Source organism: Amphiura filiformis, chromosome 9, assembly GCF_039555335.1.
Source record: "Amphiura filiformis chromosome 9, Afil_fr2py, whole genome shotgun sequence".
In the NCBI taxonomy this organism is placed as follows: Eukaryota; Metazoa; Echinodermata; class Ophiuroidea; order Amphilepidida; family Amphiuridae; genus Amphiura; species Amphiura filiformis.
Window position 1 is genome coordinate 60004645 of NC_092636.1, and position 17205 is coordinate 60021849.

The 17205-nt window shown below is 36.7% G+C and overlaps 2 protein-coding genes and 1 long non-coding RNA gene across 4 annotated transcripts; all 3 read right to left on the reverse strand.

Moving 5' to 3' along the window:
• Positions 1-702: 702 nt before the first annotated feature.
• Positions 703-1836, reverse strand: LOC140160192 (galanin receptor 2a-like). The gene has a single exon (XM_072183470.1). It carries the CDS (start codon positions 1834-1836, stop codon positions 703-705), a length of 1134 nt encoding a protein of 377 aa, XP_072039571.1.
• Positions 1837-3086: 1250 nt separating this feature from the next.
• On the reverse strand, positions 3087-4214 carry LOC140160193 (galanin receptor 2a-like). The gene is made up of 2 exons (XM_072183471.1): positions 3824-4214; positions 3087-3592 (listed from the first exon to the last, which is right to left on the reverse strand). Exons 1-2 carry the CDS (start codon positions 4212-4214, stop codon positions 3087-3089), a joined length of 897 nt encoding a protein of 298 aa, XP_072039572.1.
• A 9560-nt stretch (positions 4215-13774) lies between these two features.
• LOC140161240 (uncharacterized) lies at positions 13775-16977 on the reverse strand. 2 transcript variants are annotated; one of them, XR_011860083.1, is made up of 3 exons: positions 16697-16977; positions 15139-15232; positions 13775-14390 (listed from the first exon to the last, which is right to left on the reverse strand). It is a non-coding gene; the product is annotated as an uncharacterized lncRNA (long non-coding RNA). The 2 variants fall into 2 exon arrangements; XR_011860082.1 differs by lacking the exon at positions 16697-16977 and adding an exon at positions 16535-16662.
• Between the last annotated feature and the right edge of the window lie 228 nt (positions 16978-17205).

Here is a 17205-nt window from a genome sequence, read left to right on the forward strand (position 1 = left end):
TGCCGCCAGACTTAACGAACATCACCTAACACGAAACGCATTTGGCGGATGATAGCAGGACATAAAAAGAACATAAAACGAACATTGACGAACAACAACGGATTTACTAAAATACCATCCGTTTCTTGTACGGAAGACCTATTCGGTGTAGTGTGACAGACGCATTAGGTAATGTGAAAACGGGACGTAGATTCCGGGAAAGAGTAACAGATGAATCCCAAAACTGAAGCAAGTAAACAACGGACCGATACAATAGACTTGTACTTCCAGGATAACTAGTTATTAGACAAAAGGAGTTATGCTGATATATATTTATAATAATAATGTTCTGACATTTTAACAGCATAGATTTCAATTAATAAGGCTATCAACTTACTAAGCTATCATGGTTTACATCCGTCTGAAGGGCCTTCCACACCCACAACATATAGAGAGAAGGCACTTTATCTGATTTGCGAAACCCTGCAAATATAATCCTCCAAACGTGAGAAATCAATATAATTCACAAATGACTAAATTTCATAAGGGATGAAATCAAAACTCGATCGGCGGTCGACCGACGGTTCTTGGCGGTTCCGTCATGTTGGAGCCGGTTTCTATTGTCCTAATTAGTGGTGTTAATATTGTGTCTTACAAAATGATGATAACGCTTGATAATGAATTTATTCTCTGCTTGGCCATAGAGATTTCATTTAATCGTGTTCAAATGTTATTAGTAATAATTGCGTTATCATAGTGTTTCGTGGTTGTCGAAGTCGATGCAGAAATACTATTTGTGGATAAATTTGTGCCACCTGTGCTCGTTTTTGAGCCTACAAGCTCACCAGTTTCAAGCGGAGTATCAAAGAGACCATTTATTGCTTCGTCGGCGTGTTTCGAGTAGCGAAACAAATGTTGCTTGATAGCTCGCCTGAAGTTTTTATTGGTCAGGGCGTACAAGACAGGGTTGAGGCAAGAATTTGCAAAGGCTAATACCACAACTATTCTGTTTAGATTGCCGTGTATATATTCATGTGGCACTAGGCCGAGAGTAAAGGTCAGAAATGCAAATTGACTCGGAGACCAACACACAATGAAAGTGATTATCACAGCTAGTAACATGTAAATGATTTGTTGTCGTGCTCGAAGTAAGTGCATATCTGCGCTCTTTTGATTGCACTCTGTGTTGAAAACCAGGGCTTGCATCTTTAGAAGTTGTATCGATCGAATGTTTGCTACAAGCATCAAAATAAGAGGTACCAGATACTCTAAAATGAATGCCAAAACGCCAATAAACATTTGAAATGTTACGCTGACAAAATCAACAAAACAGGCTCCTGTAACTTCATCAAGATGAAAAGTGAAAGGTATAAAGATGTTTAAGGTAAAAGCGAACATCCAGATCATTATTATGATGAATCTTGTCATCCTCTCCGAAAAGAGTATTTTGTATCGTACTGGTTGAGCTATGGCAACAAAACGCTCTAATGCAAGAACGGTCAGGCTAAAAATCGACGCGACGACAGATATCCAGAACAGAAACGATGAATGTACCACTTTGCAGTAGAAGTGACCTCCGATGTTGGCAGGAACATAGGACAGAGTCGGAATCGGAATTATGCATATTGATGTAATGATATCAGCAACTGCTAAAGCTGCGATGAATCTATTCGTTGCGCACGTCGTCAGTGTATGGGTGTGAAGATATATATGTATCACAGTGGAGTTTCCTGTGATGCCGACAATAGCAAGGATAAGTTGGATGGTTAGGCGCCAGTCCCATGGCACTGTTACCAAATAAACATTTGGAACCGTTGTGTTAATGTCCATTGTCTCGTTGAGGATTAGAGACGCCATCGCTAGATCTCTTGTCAGCTGATTTTGATTTGGTAATGTGAAACCGGGCTTGTGAAAGATTCCGGAAAATAGTGACAGCTGAATTCCCTACTGAATTAAATAAATAATGGACCGATAAGAAAAACTTGTGCGCTTCCTGCACTACTGATAATCAGTATTACTATTAGCAGATATTCCTACTCTTATTAGGTATACTTTCACCACCTCTGCCGTTTTAACCTGGATTGAAATTAATGCTTAAAAGATGACTGGTCTGATTACTTGCTAAAGCAGTTTCCAGCTTTTTTTTTCAACATAAACAGCTATTGAGGAAATAATACTAAGTAGATTCACGATTCCAATATTTACCCACTCTGTTAGTGACAGGTATTATTGGCGATATATTACCTATTGTTAAGGCTAAATGATAACTGAAAAGTTAACCTTGAGTAAAATCATGGTTTGTATTCTATATGGGCGTGGCCCAACAGCTTAAGAGCCACTACTTTCAGTCCCAGAACTATTAGAGAATAAAGGTATTGGTTTTAGCCGCTGTCGTGCATCTATCGTCGCGTCGCATATAACACGGGCGACATCATTATTTTATTTCGCCTCGTTGTTTTACACCAAAAATAATGATAAACGTATTGGCTGTTATTAGACATTTATATTCCCGATTACAGTCAAATAATATTTTTGGCATTGAAAAAAATATTATCTTGTTTTGCCAAATGAAACATAGCTAAATCCTAATTCTTTATAAACATCAAAATGTTATTATTTTTGTAATTTGAGGGAAACTGGCCAAAACATGCAATTTTGCATGTTTTCTTACAACTGCTCTAGGGAAGACCAGCTCAAGGGCTGATCTGAGCCTTTCCGTGTATAAATAAAATTTGAATTGAATTGAATTGAACTGTGGTTACAAATTTCTAAGACTTGGGACAAGTCTAAGCATTATTGATTATAATTTAAGATTTAATACTACGAGTTTATGTTGATTTTATAATTGGTTATGAAAAACATTTTACAAGTCTTTGTACAAGTCTTTGGGTTTGGTTGTCACAGCATACAAAAAACGCGTGTTTTTGACCGTTATTGTTTAAAATTTGGTCATATATTAATATTTGACTTTTATTGCCAGTAAGAACTAAATAAATGATTACGATTGGACTATGTTTCACTTGGCAAAACAGGATAATATTTCTCTAAACCCAAGAAATGTATGCTGTAATTTTCTGGAATAGGGATTAGTTATCATTTTATCGGGTTCAAATGTTGTTAGTAATTGCGACATCAAAGTGATTCGTGGACACTGAAGTCGATGGAGGCATACTCTTAACTACAGACAACTTTCTCCCCTCAGTATGTGATCCGGAAAGTTCGCCAGGTTCATCCAAGGTATCAAAAAGAACAATCACTGGCTCCTCGGCACGTATCGAGCAGCAGAACAAATGTTGTTGGATAGCTTGCCTGAAATTCTTATTAGTTAGGGCATACAAGACGGGGTTGAGGCAAGAATTTGCAAAAGCCAATATCACAAATGCGCTGTACAGATTGCTGTACACGTATTCAAATGGCACTAGGCCGAGATTAAATGCAAGAAAGGCAAATTGATCCGGAGACCAACAGATGATGAAACTAATTATTACAGATAGTAACATGTAGATGACACGTTGTCGAGCTTCAAGTAGGGCAAGATTTGCCGGTTTTTTATTTGACTTTGTAGTAAACATCTGGGCTTGCACTTTTAAAAGTTGGATGGATCGAATGTTTGCTGCAATCATCAAAATAACAGGTACAAGATATTGGATGACAAAATCGAAACGCCGATGAACATTTGAAATTCCACACTACCAAAGTCGACATAGCAGGCTCCTTTAACATCATCAAACTGACCAGCGTAAATCTGAAAAGTATTACAGGTGAAAGCGAGAATTCCAGATCATAATGATGATGAATCTTGTTCTCCTCATCGAAAAAAATCTGTTGTATCGCAGAGGTTTACCTATAGCAACGAATCGCTCTATTGCGAGAAAGGTAAGGGTAAAAATCGATGCGATAATGGATATCCACAACAGAAATGAAAACTGTACCACTTTGCAGTAGAAGCGACCTCCGAAGTTGTCAGGAACATAGGACAGAGTCGGAATTGGAATAATGCATATTGATGAAATGATATCAGCAACTGCTAAAGCTGCGATGAATCTATTCGTAGCACTCATCGTCAGTGTGCGGGTGTGAAGATACACATGTATCACAATAGAGTTTCCTATGATACCGACGATGGCAAGGATAAGTTGGATGAATAGCCGCCAGTCCCATGGCACTGGTACTAAATATATATTGGGAAGTGTTGTGTTTTTGTCCACAGTCTCGTTGAGGTGTAGAGATGCCATCAGTAGATATCTATATAGTTAGTTGAAGTAGATTGGACAATATATATGAAAATTAAAACAGGACAGGTGGAAGATCCCGTAACAGATGGGTTATCAAACTAAACTAAGTGAATAATGGAAAGATGCGATAAACGAGCCATCTAAATATTTCCGTGCATCTGTTATTTTTCGCCATAACATAGTGGGTGTTAGAATAATAGGGTTGGCATGTGAAAACATTGGGTCAAACAAACGCACACACGAACCCCAAGAAATAAGCCTATCAAGCATCCATGTACGGTTTTCCTATCATGATAATCGAGGACCAAAAAAGAATAAAAAAGAAGAATATCAATAACAATGATGTTTACCTACTCGCACCAATGAATGGGTTAGCGAAATACATGTATGAGGGGATATGCAATAATTATGAGCCCCGGGATGGTAAAGCTTCTAAAAAGCGCGCAAACAAGTGCTTGGCTTGAGAAAAAAAGAAAAAAGCGCAACAAACGGATGTCAAGGTGTTGATAGTATTATTATACAATGATGTGAACCGAATAAGGCGGGACAGGGATATGGGAAGAGATCTGGTTTTAAAATATAATGCAGGAGGAAACCTGAAACCAAGGATGCTCATGCATCGGCAGCCATTCTCATTTATGGCACTTCGGGAAATCGATATCGGAGAGCAGTGGTGAAAGGCGGGCATGGAAAAGAAAAGAGACCTTAGTTGGCCCATATAAAGCAAAGAAAAGTTTCCTTAATTACAAGGTATCTTTTCTTTACTTTTTAAAGGACCCTGAAGTCCCTTTTTTTTTTTTTTTACGGGCCCATAGTAGAGTTTTGTTTTTGTTTTTTTACTTTTTACGGCCCCCTTGGAGCCGAGCCCCGGGGTAACGCATCCCCTTACCGCCCCCCTTGGCGGCGGCACTGCTCCTCTCCATAAAGCCACTGTCAACATTTGCTCCATTCTCTGAGTCATGGCCCAAGTTTCTGAGCCATATGTCATTGCTAGGGAGACACACTGGTTGTAGACTTTCTTTCCCAAATCACCCCATCCTGCTCCTATTCTTCTTCTTACTTTGTCAATGTGGTTCTTCTACTTCCTCTTGGGAATATAGCAAACAAACACAGTATCTGATTCTACAGATTTTATTTGATTGTTTTCTATTCTATTCTATTCTATTCTATTCTATTCTATTCTATTCTATTCTATTCTATTCTATTCTATTCTATTTTATATAACACCTAAGTAGATCCTTGTCATTTGATTGGTTGATTGTTGGTCACATGTCATTCAATAAATAAACTATTTTACGGCCTACGTCACTACCGTGGAATTTGGTTATATGCGCCGCGCATTTTCGTTATATGCACCATGCATTTTCGTTATATTCCGTACGTTCTATTGCACGGCTAGATTACATGGTGTGTTTTTTTCAGTCCGATCGGCGAACAGTATGCATAGCATAGGCCCTACCGTGTTACGGGATATTTAAAACAACAAACTTAATTTGCGGCAATTCTGGATGAATATTTTTGAAGAAATATAATCGACATCTACAAGGAAAGCCGCGAATATCCATATTCCGATTTTTTTTTTCTTTGGGGAAAGAAAAAGTAGAAAACAAGAAAAGTGAAAAGGTAAGCTTACAATACGCATTGGATAGGCCCGGTGGCTAGGTAAGCTTAAATTCTATTTTACTGCGTAGCAAACGCCTGGTAAAAATAATGATAGACCCTTAAAATAATACTTTTGAATGGCTTATTTTTGGGTGATACAAGAATGTATTGCTAAAAAAAAGCCATATTTGTCTACGATTCGTACAATATTTTAACTCCTGCAAAGCCATTACAATCAACAAATCAAATAACAAAGATCTATTTAGATGTTATATAAAACAAATAATGAATGTTTTTTCGTTCGTGCAATGGAAAGAATATTTTCATTCCTTGCAAAATGGAATGTTCCATTCAACTCAGCTTCGCTTCGTTGAATGGAACATTCCATTTTTCAACTCATGAAAATATTCTTACCATTGCACTCATAAACATTCATTATTTGTATACTATTCTATTCTATACTATTCTATTTTATTTTATTTTATTTGGAGCATGCTACACACATAAACGTCTGATTTCCCTATCTAGTTTCTATACACATCATATACGTTTTTAATATTTCATAATGCAACATTGATAAATTGATAATGTACTATATAGTATAGAACTATTTACATTAATGAAAAAAGGTTGAAAAGCCCCTAGTTCATGAAATCACACGGACGATTTGTAAAATGAAACATTTAAAAGGAATAATTATATAAACATTCTTTAGAAAAGGAGCTCACTTCCAAATAAGTCTCGTTTTTTATTGCCCATCGGGTGCAGAGTGTACCCTAGAAGTAATACGGTAGTATCTACCAAAAAGTAATGACCTCCTTTAAATAATGGCCTTTATTCCCAAACGGTTAATTGTATGCCAAATTTGACACACGCAGTCAAAGCAATGGTCCCAATATTGATGTCACAGAGTACATTTTAATGAAAGTAACCAAAGATTTGTAAGTTGCAGCAAAATGAGGTGTCATAATGTACTTCGACTGCATACCGTATGTAAAATTCGGCATACGATCAACCGTGTAGGAATAAATGGCCATCATTTAAAGGGGGTAATTACTTCTTGGTAGATATTTAGTAGTAGTAGGCCTACATGTAGTATGTGTACATTCAGTTTCCTTATACAAAACACAGAGCGCTTTACCATGCTTACATGTAGGGATGTAAGGAGCTCATTACATAGCGAAGAGGACAATATGCATTCCAGTCTTCAAGGGTGAAAGATTACTAAATGTAAATTTTGATGAATTTGGATAAGGTGATCTCTGAAACGGAGTTGAGGATGTTGTTCATGCAGAAGTAACAGATCAATTAGGTACTAAGAATTCAAGAAAGCTAGGAAAGTACATGGATGTTTCAAATATCTATAATAGAGAAATAGCTTTAATCTGTCACTGCGTTGCATTTGTCCAGTCCTATATTAGTATTAACGACAAGATGTTGTTTCTTATTCTTTACAAGGGACTATGAAATACTCGCTAATTCACACAACGCTTAATCATTGTTTTGTCCTCGTACAGTCATCATTTTAGTGAGTTCAAATGTTGTTAGCAATTTTATCTTTAGTGTTTGTTTGTGATACGGAAAGTTCGCCAGGTTCAACCATGGTATCAAATAGAACATTAACTGGCTCGCCTGCACTTATCGAGCAGCGGAACAAATGTTGTTTGATAGCTTGCCTGAAATTCCTATTCGTCAGGGCATATAAGACAGGGTTGAGGCAAGAATTTGCAAAGGCCAATACGATAAATGCTCTGTATGTATTTCCATACAGGTATTCAAATGGTATCAGGCCGAAATTGAAGGCAAGAAAGGCAAATTGGTCCGGAGACCAACAGATGATGAAACTGATTATCACAGCTAGTAACATGTAGATGACACGTTGTCGAGCTTCGAGTAAGGCAAGATTGCCACCCTTTTTATTGGTTTTAGTAGTAAAAACCAGGGCTCGCATCAAGTTTCAAGTTTTGTGCATGCACAAAACTTGAAACGTATTGTCGACGGACTAAACAGACATCACCTAACACGAAACGCATTTGGCGGATAATAGCAGGACATATGAAGAACATAAAACGAACATTGACGAACACTAACGGATTTGCTAAAATACCATCCGTTTCTTATACGGAAGACCGATCCGGTGTAGTGTGACACTAACACGGTCTGGGTCAACGTACATCACCGAATGCAAAAATATGCTATCCGGTGGTGAAGGCCTCACAGGAACGTATTTGCAACGAACACGGGCCGAGTGCAACGAACATGAACGAAAGGAGAGCGAACAAACTCCGGCAATATGCAGCACTATACGGACACACATCGGATAAATACCGAACATGTGTATTCGGTACACTTGTTTCAAGTTTTGTGCATGCACAAAACTTGCCGCCAGACTTAACGAACATCACCTAACACGAAACGCATTTGGCGGATGATAGCAGGACATAAAAAGAACATAAAACGAACATTGACGAACAACAACGGATTTACTAAAATACCATCCGTTTCTTGTACGGAAGACCTATTCGGTGTAGTGTGACAGACGCATTAGGTAATGTGAAAACGGGACGTAGATTCCGGGAAAGAGTAACAGATGAATCCCAAAACTGAAGCAAGTAAACAACGGACCGATACAATAGACTTGTACTTCCAGGATAACTAGTTATTAGACAAAAGGAGTTATGCTGATATATATTTATAATAATAATGTTCTGACATTTTAACAGCATAGATTTCAATTAATAAGGCTATCAACTTACTAAGCTATCATGGTTTACATCCGTCTGAAGGGCCTTCCACACCCACAACATATAGAGAGAAGGCACTTTATCTGATTTGCGAAACCCTGCAAATATAATCCTCCAAACGTGAGAAATCAATATAATTCACAAATGACTAAATTTCATAAGGGATGAAATCAAAACTCGATCGGCGGTCGACCGACGGTTCTTGGCGGTTCCGTCATGTTGGAGCCGGTTTCTATTGTCCTAATTAGTGGTGTTAATATTGTGTCTTACAAAATGATGATAACGCTTGATAATGAATTTATTCTCTGCTTGGCCATAGAGATTTCATTTAATCGTGTTCAAATGTTATTAGTAATAATTGCGTTATCATAGTGTTTCGTGGTTGTCGAAGTCGATGCAGAAATACTATTTGTGGATAAATTTGTGCCACCTGTGCTCGTTTTTGAGCCTACAAGCTCACCAGTTTCAAGCGGAGTATCAAAGAGACCATTTATTGCTTCGTCGGCGTGTTTCGAGTAGCTTAAACAAATGTTGCTTGATAGCTCGCCTGAAGTTTTTATTGGTCAGGGCGTACAAGACAGGGTTGAGGCAAGAATTTGCAAAGGCTAATACCACAACTATTCTGTTTAGATTGCCGTGTATATATTCATGTGGCACTAGGCCGAGAGTAAAGGTCAGAAATGCAAATTGACTCGGAGACCAACACACAATGAAAGTGATTATCACAGCTAGTAACATGTAAATGATTTGTTGTCGTGCTCGAAGTAAGTGCATATCTGCGCTCTTTTGATTGCACTCTGTGTTGAAAACCAGGGCTTGCATCTTTAGAAGTTGTATCGATCGAATGTTTGCTACAAGCATCAAAATAAGAGGTACCAGATACTCTAAAATGAATGCCAAAACGCCAATAAACATTTGAAATGTTACGCTGACAAAATCAACAAAACAGGCTCCTGTAACTTCATCAAGATGAAAAGTGAAAGGTATAAAGATGTTTAAGGTAAAAGCGAACATCCAGATCATTATTATGATGAATCTTGTCATCCTCTCCGAAAAGAGTCTTTTGTATCGTACTGGTTGAGCTATGGCAACAAAACGCTCTAATGCAAGAACGGTCAGGCTAAAAATCGACGCGACGACAGATATCCAGAACAGAAACGATGAATGTACCACTTTGCAGTAGAAGTGACCTCCGATGTTGGCAGGAACATAGGACAGAGTCGGAATCGGAATTATGCATATTGATGTAATGATATCAGCAACTGCTAAAGCTGCGATGAATCTATTCGTTGCGCACGTCGTCAGTGTATGGGTGTGAAGATATATATGTATCACAGTGGAGTTTCCTGTGATGCCGACAATAGCAAGGATAAGTTGGATGGTTAGGCGCCAGTCCCATGGCACTGTTACCAAATAAACATTTGGAACCGTTGTGTTAATGTCCATTGTCTCGTTGAGGATTAGAGACGCCATCGCTAGATCTCTTGTCAGCTGATTTTGATTTGGTAATGTGAAACCGGGCTTGTGAAAGATTCCGGAAAATAGTGACAGCTGAATTCCTACTGAATTAAATAAATAATGGACCGATAAGAAAAACTTGTGCGCTTCCTGCACTACTGATAATCAGTATTACTATTAGCAGATATTCCTACTCTTATTAGGTATACTTTCACCACCTCTGCCGTTTTAACCTGGATTGAAATTAATGCTTAAAAGATGACTGGTCTGATTACTTGCTAAAGCAGTTTCCAGCTTTTTTTTTCAACATAAACAGCTATTGAGGAAATAATACTAAGTAGATTCACGATTCCAATATTTACCCACTCTGTTAGTGACAGGTATTATTGGCGATATATTACCTATTGTTAAGGCTAAATGATAACTGAAAAGTTAACCTTGAGTAAAATCATGGTTTGTATTCTATATGGGCGTGGCCCAACAGCTTAAGAGCCACTACTTTCAGTCCCAGAACTATTAGAGAATAAAGGTATTGGTTTTAGCCGCTGTCGTGCATCTATCGTCGCGTCGCATATAACACGGGCGACATCATTATTTTATTTCGCCTCGTTGTTTTACACCAAAAATAATGATAAACGTATTGGCTGTTATTAGACATTTATATTCCCGATTACAGTCAAATAATATTAAAAAAAAAAAAAAAAATATTATCTTGTTTTGCCAAATGAAACATAGCTAAATCCTAATTCTTTATAAACATCAAAATGTTATTATTTTTTGTAATTTGAGGAACTGGCCAAAACATGCAATTTTGCATGTTTTCTTACTAACTGCTCTAGGGAAGACCAGCTCAAGGGCTGATCTGAGCCTTTCGGTGTATAAATAAAATTTGAATTGAATTGAATTGAACTGTGGTTACAAATTTCTAAGACTTGGGACAAGTCTAAGCATTATTGATTATAATTTAAGATTTAATACTACGAGTTTATGTTGATTTTATAATTGGTTATGAAAAACATTTTACAAGTCTTTGTACAAGTCTTTGGGTTTGGTTGTCACAGCATACAAAAACGCGTGTTTTTGACCGTTATTGTTTAAAATTTGGTCATATATTAATATTTGACTTTTATTGCCAGTAAGAACTAAATAAATGATTACGATTGGACTATGTTTCACTTGGCAAAACAGGATAATATTTCTCTAAACCCAAAAAATGTATGCTGTAATTTTCTGGAATAGGGATTAGTTATCATTTTATCGGGTTCAAATGTTGTTAGTAATTGCGACATCAAAGTGATTCGTGGACACTGAAGTCGATGGAGGCATACTCTTAACTACAGACAACTTTCTCCCCTCAGTATGTGATCCGGAAAGTTCGCCAGGTTCATCCAAGGTATCAAAAAGAACAATCACTGGCTCCTCGGCACGTATCGAGCAGCAGAACAAATGTTGTTGGATAGCTTGCCTGAAATTCTTATTAGTTAGGGCGTACAAGACGGGGTTGAGGCAAGAATTTGCAAAAGCCAATATCACAAATGCGCTGTACAGATTGCTGTACACGTATTCAAATGGCACTAGGCCGAGATTAAATGCAAGAAAGGCAAATTGATCCGGAGACCAACAGATGATGAAACTAATTATTACAGATAGTAACATGTAGATGACACGTTGTCGAGCTTCAAGTAGGGCAAGATTTGCCGGTTTTTTATTTGACTTTGTAGTAAACATCTGGGCTTGCACTTTTAAAAGTTGGATGGATCGAATGTTTGCTGCAATCATCAAAATAACAGGTACAAGATATTGGATGACAAAAATCGAAACGCCGATGAACATTTGAAATTCCACACTACCAAAGTCGACATAGCAGGCTCCTTTAACATCATCAAACTGACCAGCGTAAATCTGAAAAGTATTACAGGTGAAAGCGAGAATTCCAGATCATAATGATGATGAATCTTGTTCTCCTCATCGAAAAAAATCTGTTGTATCGCATAGGTTTACCTATAGCAACGAATCGCTCTATTGCGAGAAAGGTAAGGGTAAAAATCGATGCGATAATGGATATCCACAACAGAAATGAAAAATGTACCACTTTGCAGTAGAAGCGACCTCCGAAGTTGTCAGGAACATAGGACAGAGTCGGAATTGGAATAATGCATATTGATGAAATGATATCAGCAACTGCTAAAGCTGCGATGAATCTATTCGTAGCACTCATCGTCAGTGTGCGGGTGTGAAGATACACATGTATCACAATAGAGTTTCCTATGATACCGACGATGGCAAGGATAAGTTGGATGAATAGCCGCCAGTCCCATGGCACTGGTACTAAATATATATTGGGAAGTGTTGTGTTTTTGTCCACAGTCTCGTTGAGGTGTAGAGATGCCATCAGTAGATATCTATATAGTTAGTTGAAGTAGATTGGACAATATATATGAAAATTAAAACAGGACAGGTGGAAGATCCCGTAACAGATGGGTTATCAAACTAAACTAAGTGAATAATGGAAAGATGCGATAAACGAGCCATCTAAATATTTCCGTGCATCTGTTATTGTTCGCCACAACATAGTGGGTGTTAGAATAATAGGGTTGGCATGTGAAAACATTGGGTCAAACAAACGCACACACGAACCCCAAGAAATAAGCCTATCAAGCATCCGTGTACGGTTTTCCTATCATGATAATCGAGGACCAAAAAAGAATAAAAAAGAAGAATATCAATAACAATGATGTTTACCTACTCGCACCAATGAATGGGTTAGCGAAATACATGTATGAGGGGATATGCAATAATTATGAGCCCCGGGATGGTAAAGCTTCTAAAAAGCGCGCAAACAAGTGCTTGGCTTGAGAAAAAAAGAAAAAAGCGCAACAAACGGATGTCAAGGTGTTGATAGTATTATTATACAATGATGTGAACCGACCCTGGCAGAAATTTGATATAGTTTTGATAGTATCAAAATTGTATCAAAATTGTATCAAAAAGTACTGTATCGAAAGTGTATCAAATTGGGACGTTTTTGATATATATAAAAAATGTATCAAAATATATCAAATTGTATCAAAATATATCAAATTGTATCAAAACATATCAAAAAGTATCAAATTGTATCAAATCATATCAACTTTGATACAATTTGATACACTTTCAAGATTTTGATACAGTTTGATACTTGTAAAAATTTGATACGATTTGATACACTTGAAAGATTTTGATACAATTTGATACACTTGAAAGATTTTGATACGATTCGATACACTTGCAAAATTTTGATACGATTTGATACACTTGAAAGAATTTGATACACTTGAAAGATTTTGATACAATTTGATACACTGGAAAGATTTTGATACGATTTGATACACTTGCACAATTTAGATACGATTTGATACACTTGAAAGAATTTGATACAATTTGATACACTTGAAAGATTTTGATACGATTTGATACACTTGATTGTTCAACAGCCAGGTTTTTTTTGATACACTATATTTTGATACTAGCTGATATCATATATAAAAAAAATGATAACAGGATGTATTCCAAGTGTATCAAAAACTAATGCATCTATTTATACTTTCTTGAAGCAGCGTAACCCCATCAATGAAACGCTGATCTTCCTTATGCCCTATCAAAATCTGTATCAAAATTATATAAAAAATAGATTGTGATTACGGCAATAACATCATACATTATACCCTGCTGCACTTACAGAATTGAATAAATTAAATACGGTACTGCAAACATAAATTATGTATCAGCTCTCTGTAATATACATGACATCTTGGTTTATTCAAATTAACCATTTAAATAAAATCTTTCTGAATATAAGTTGCATGACTGGGGCTGGAGTCTGACCCCTCATATCTGACAAAACTCATTTAAAACCAATGTCAGTGATACAGTGTTCAGTCTACACATCTTAAAATGCATTTGCGATTTAAACAGCATTGACAATAGGTAGTCCAGAACACTCTTACATATATGTATTTATGTCGGAGTTTCTTAATTATTTTATTGACATTTTCATGTTTTTAACTCGACATTGTGGCCCCGATCTTCATGATATGTATACCCATATTTTCATGATTGTGGGAAAAATAGTCTTAAAGTTTGTCACTCATATTCCTTATTAAAAAACGGCATCCCTAATGAAAAGTTCTGAATCTGATGAATCCATTTTCCACAATTAAGACTGTGAGAAAAACAGTCTTTAAATTTATGTTTTCATGTTTTGTCATCAATTGGAGGCATTTATTTTTTGCATATCTATCTTCGTCACTGTTTTGCAGGGCTGGTAAATGTATTCTATCATCATTCATGTCCCATTGTAGTTTGCAGAGCTTGGGTCCCATTTCAGCAGCAACTGAAAGAAAATTGTACATAAAATTACGAATTAGTTTAACTTAAAATTAACAAAATTAATATTTTATTGCCACTTACACATCTGGCCGTTTTCCAAAACAACTGAAAAAATATTTTGTGTCAGCGAGAAATTCATAATCATCAAGGGTCTATGGTTAGCCAGGTATTTCCACATCACTTTTTTAGAGTCCGCCAGAGAAGGATACAAACATACATGTAGAGTACTGTCTTAACTTAACCCCTCCCCCTTTTTTCCCCTTAATTTTTATATAAAAACTGAGATTTTTGGTATTGGCATAAAGCTCATATTTTACTCGTTAACATTAGTAAAGTACGGTAATACTAAAATTTATCACCTGAGATAAATTTCGTTTAGTGCATAATCTGCATATCCTCTGAGGCATTGTTAAACACACGCGTTTTGCTTCTCATCAAAACTATGTGAACAAGCTTAAGCAACTCAAAATTTGGAAACAATAATTTTAAGGGTACATTTTTTTTTGTAAAGCCTCAATATGTACACTGTATAGAAATAAGAATACAAAATATTTTACCATGACTTTTTAAAAAGCTAAATTGCACTAGCAGTAGTGGTTTTAATATTTAGAAGCAAAAATGTGTTTCACAGAATCACAGTGGACGTAGAACCGTAAGTATATCAGACTTAAAATTTCACTGGGATTTATGAGAAAAATAAAAGAATTTTCTTCAGATTCAAAATTTTGATAAAGCGGTTTTAAATACCGTACCTTTGGTAATCCTCCAGACTACAGTATAGTGATTTATATGTTGGTGTTTGGTGTTGCGACAGGTATGGAACTTCATGGTTGCATATCACAGAACCTGTATGAAAAAAAAATAATGAAAATTAAAATGGTATTTGACAATCTAGTCTCTTATCATAAGTGTTGGCCTTTTGGTTCGTGGAGAGACAGTCATTTTACTGGGTCAGTCCCTCTCAAATCACCAAATGGGTTGGCTGGTCACCATCTCAGATTTTGTTTAAAATCACTTATACCATAGCCCTATGTGCCCAATGAACACATTTCAAACGGTAGGTCTCTACTCCTTGTCGTTTCCGAGAACTGGCCTATTAAAAATTGGGTCAGACCCCCCCCCCCTTTTTGCACATGCGCGTAGAGACCTACCATTTGAAATGTGTTCATTTGGCACATACATGTAGGGCTATGATATAAGTGATTTTAAACAAAACCTGAGAGGGTGACCAGCGAACCTTTTGTGAAAACTAGGTGATTTGAGATGGACTGACCCTACTCATAATTCTAAAAAGAGCATCTCAATTGCAGACCATGCACATAGCATTTTTTTGCCTTTATTATTTTTAAAGCAATTATTATTATTAAAGCCATTTAATGCAGGGCTGTCAACTCTCACGCATTGGGTCACTTTCTCACGGCCTCACTCCCACAGGCTGAAAAAATGTTTTTTTCCCTGCAAGCAATCCAGAATTTCCCTCCAGTTATACCAAATTTCCCTCCAGTATGACATATTTCCTTATGTATTTCTTTATTTTTTTGGTCAAAACCAAAAATTTCCCGGCAATGAGCTTCCCGTATTGCCCACTTTTTCCCGCTGTGCTCACTCCATACAACCCCCCCCTTACATATTCTTGGGCTGATGTGGCTCAAATAATCACTGCTGGTCAAAATGAACATTGTAGTCGGCAAATCCTGGTACGGCTGTCTCACGCCAAGCAATTCCAAAAAGTTGACAGCCCTGTTTAATGTGTGATTTGCTCCACAGTGACATCAATATTTCTTGAATTTATACTTTTTTGCATGATTTTAACGCCCAGTGGTACATCCTAGCCCCTTTTATATCACATGAAAGACAAAGTCAAGACAATTAGCACGTTTGTGTGCTTATCATGTTAATCAATTCCCGGTTTTATACAGAGTAATAATATGATGATTCTCATTTGCGAGAATCAGCTTCTCATGCAGTAAAGTCTGATTCTGAAGCGACTTGTATGTTTTTGATTCTCTAAATTGGCATGAAATTGAGGCCCTGCTTAAAGCTCCAGAAGAGCTATTCAATGCTCTCCTGCAAAAGACATGTCCCTGTCCCTGAATTTATAATATAATTTAAATATGTAAATATTAAATTATCATTATTTAAAATTACCGTAATCAAAATGTCGATCAACACTCCTGTGCCGCAACTGCTGACCTTGATGAGCAGAAGTGTAGTATCGTAGCACCACTGCAATGTGACTGCATTGTACGTCTGTGTGATGACTGTAGCTTTATGCACATGTGTTTTAAGCTTACATCTTTTAGATCTTACATCGATGTTGATCTAGCTCGATCTTCCTTCCAAGTTCCAATAACAGCTCTCAGTTGTCATGGTTGTTTGAGAATAAATGCACAATGGCCATAGAAACTAACACAGTGACTTTTGATGTGGAAATTACCTCCATAACAATTATTATTTTCGAAAAGTTTTGCAGAGCTCTGTAACCGTTTATTTCATACTGGCTGCCATTTTAAAAACTGTACAAAAAAATTCCTTTAAAAGGGGATGGTTAGCTACATCAGAGTTTTCTGGTCATATGGGAAGGAATACTTGTATGTAGAGTAATCAGCAATGTCAGAGAAAAAGATTCTCAGGGGCTGCAAGATGGGATAATTCAATATTAGTAAGCACCCCCCAAAAAAAAAAGGGGGGGGCAATATAAAATTAAAAAATTGCATTAAAAACCTTTGAATAAAAAAAGAAGAGCTTTTAAAAACCAAAAAATAATAACAATATAAATAAATGGTTGCATTTTTTTTAATTTATTTATATTTTTTTAA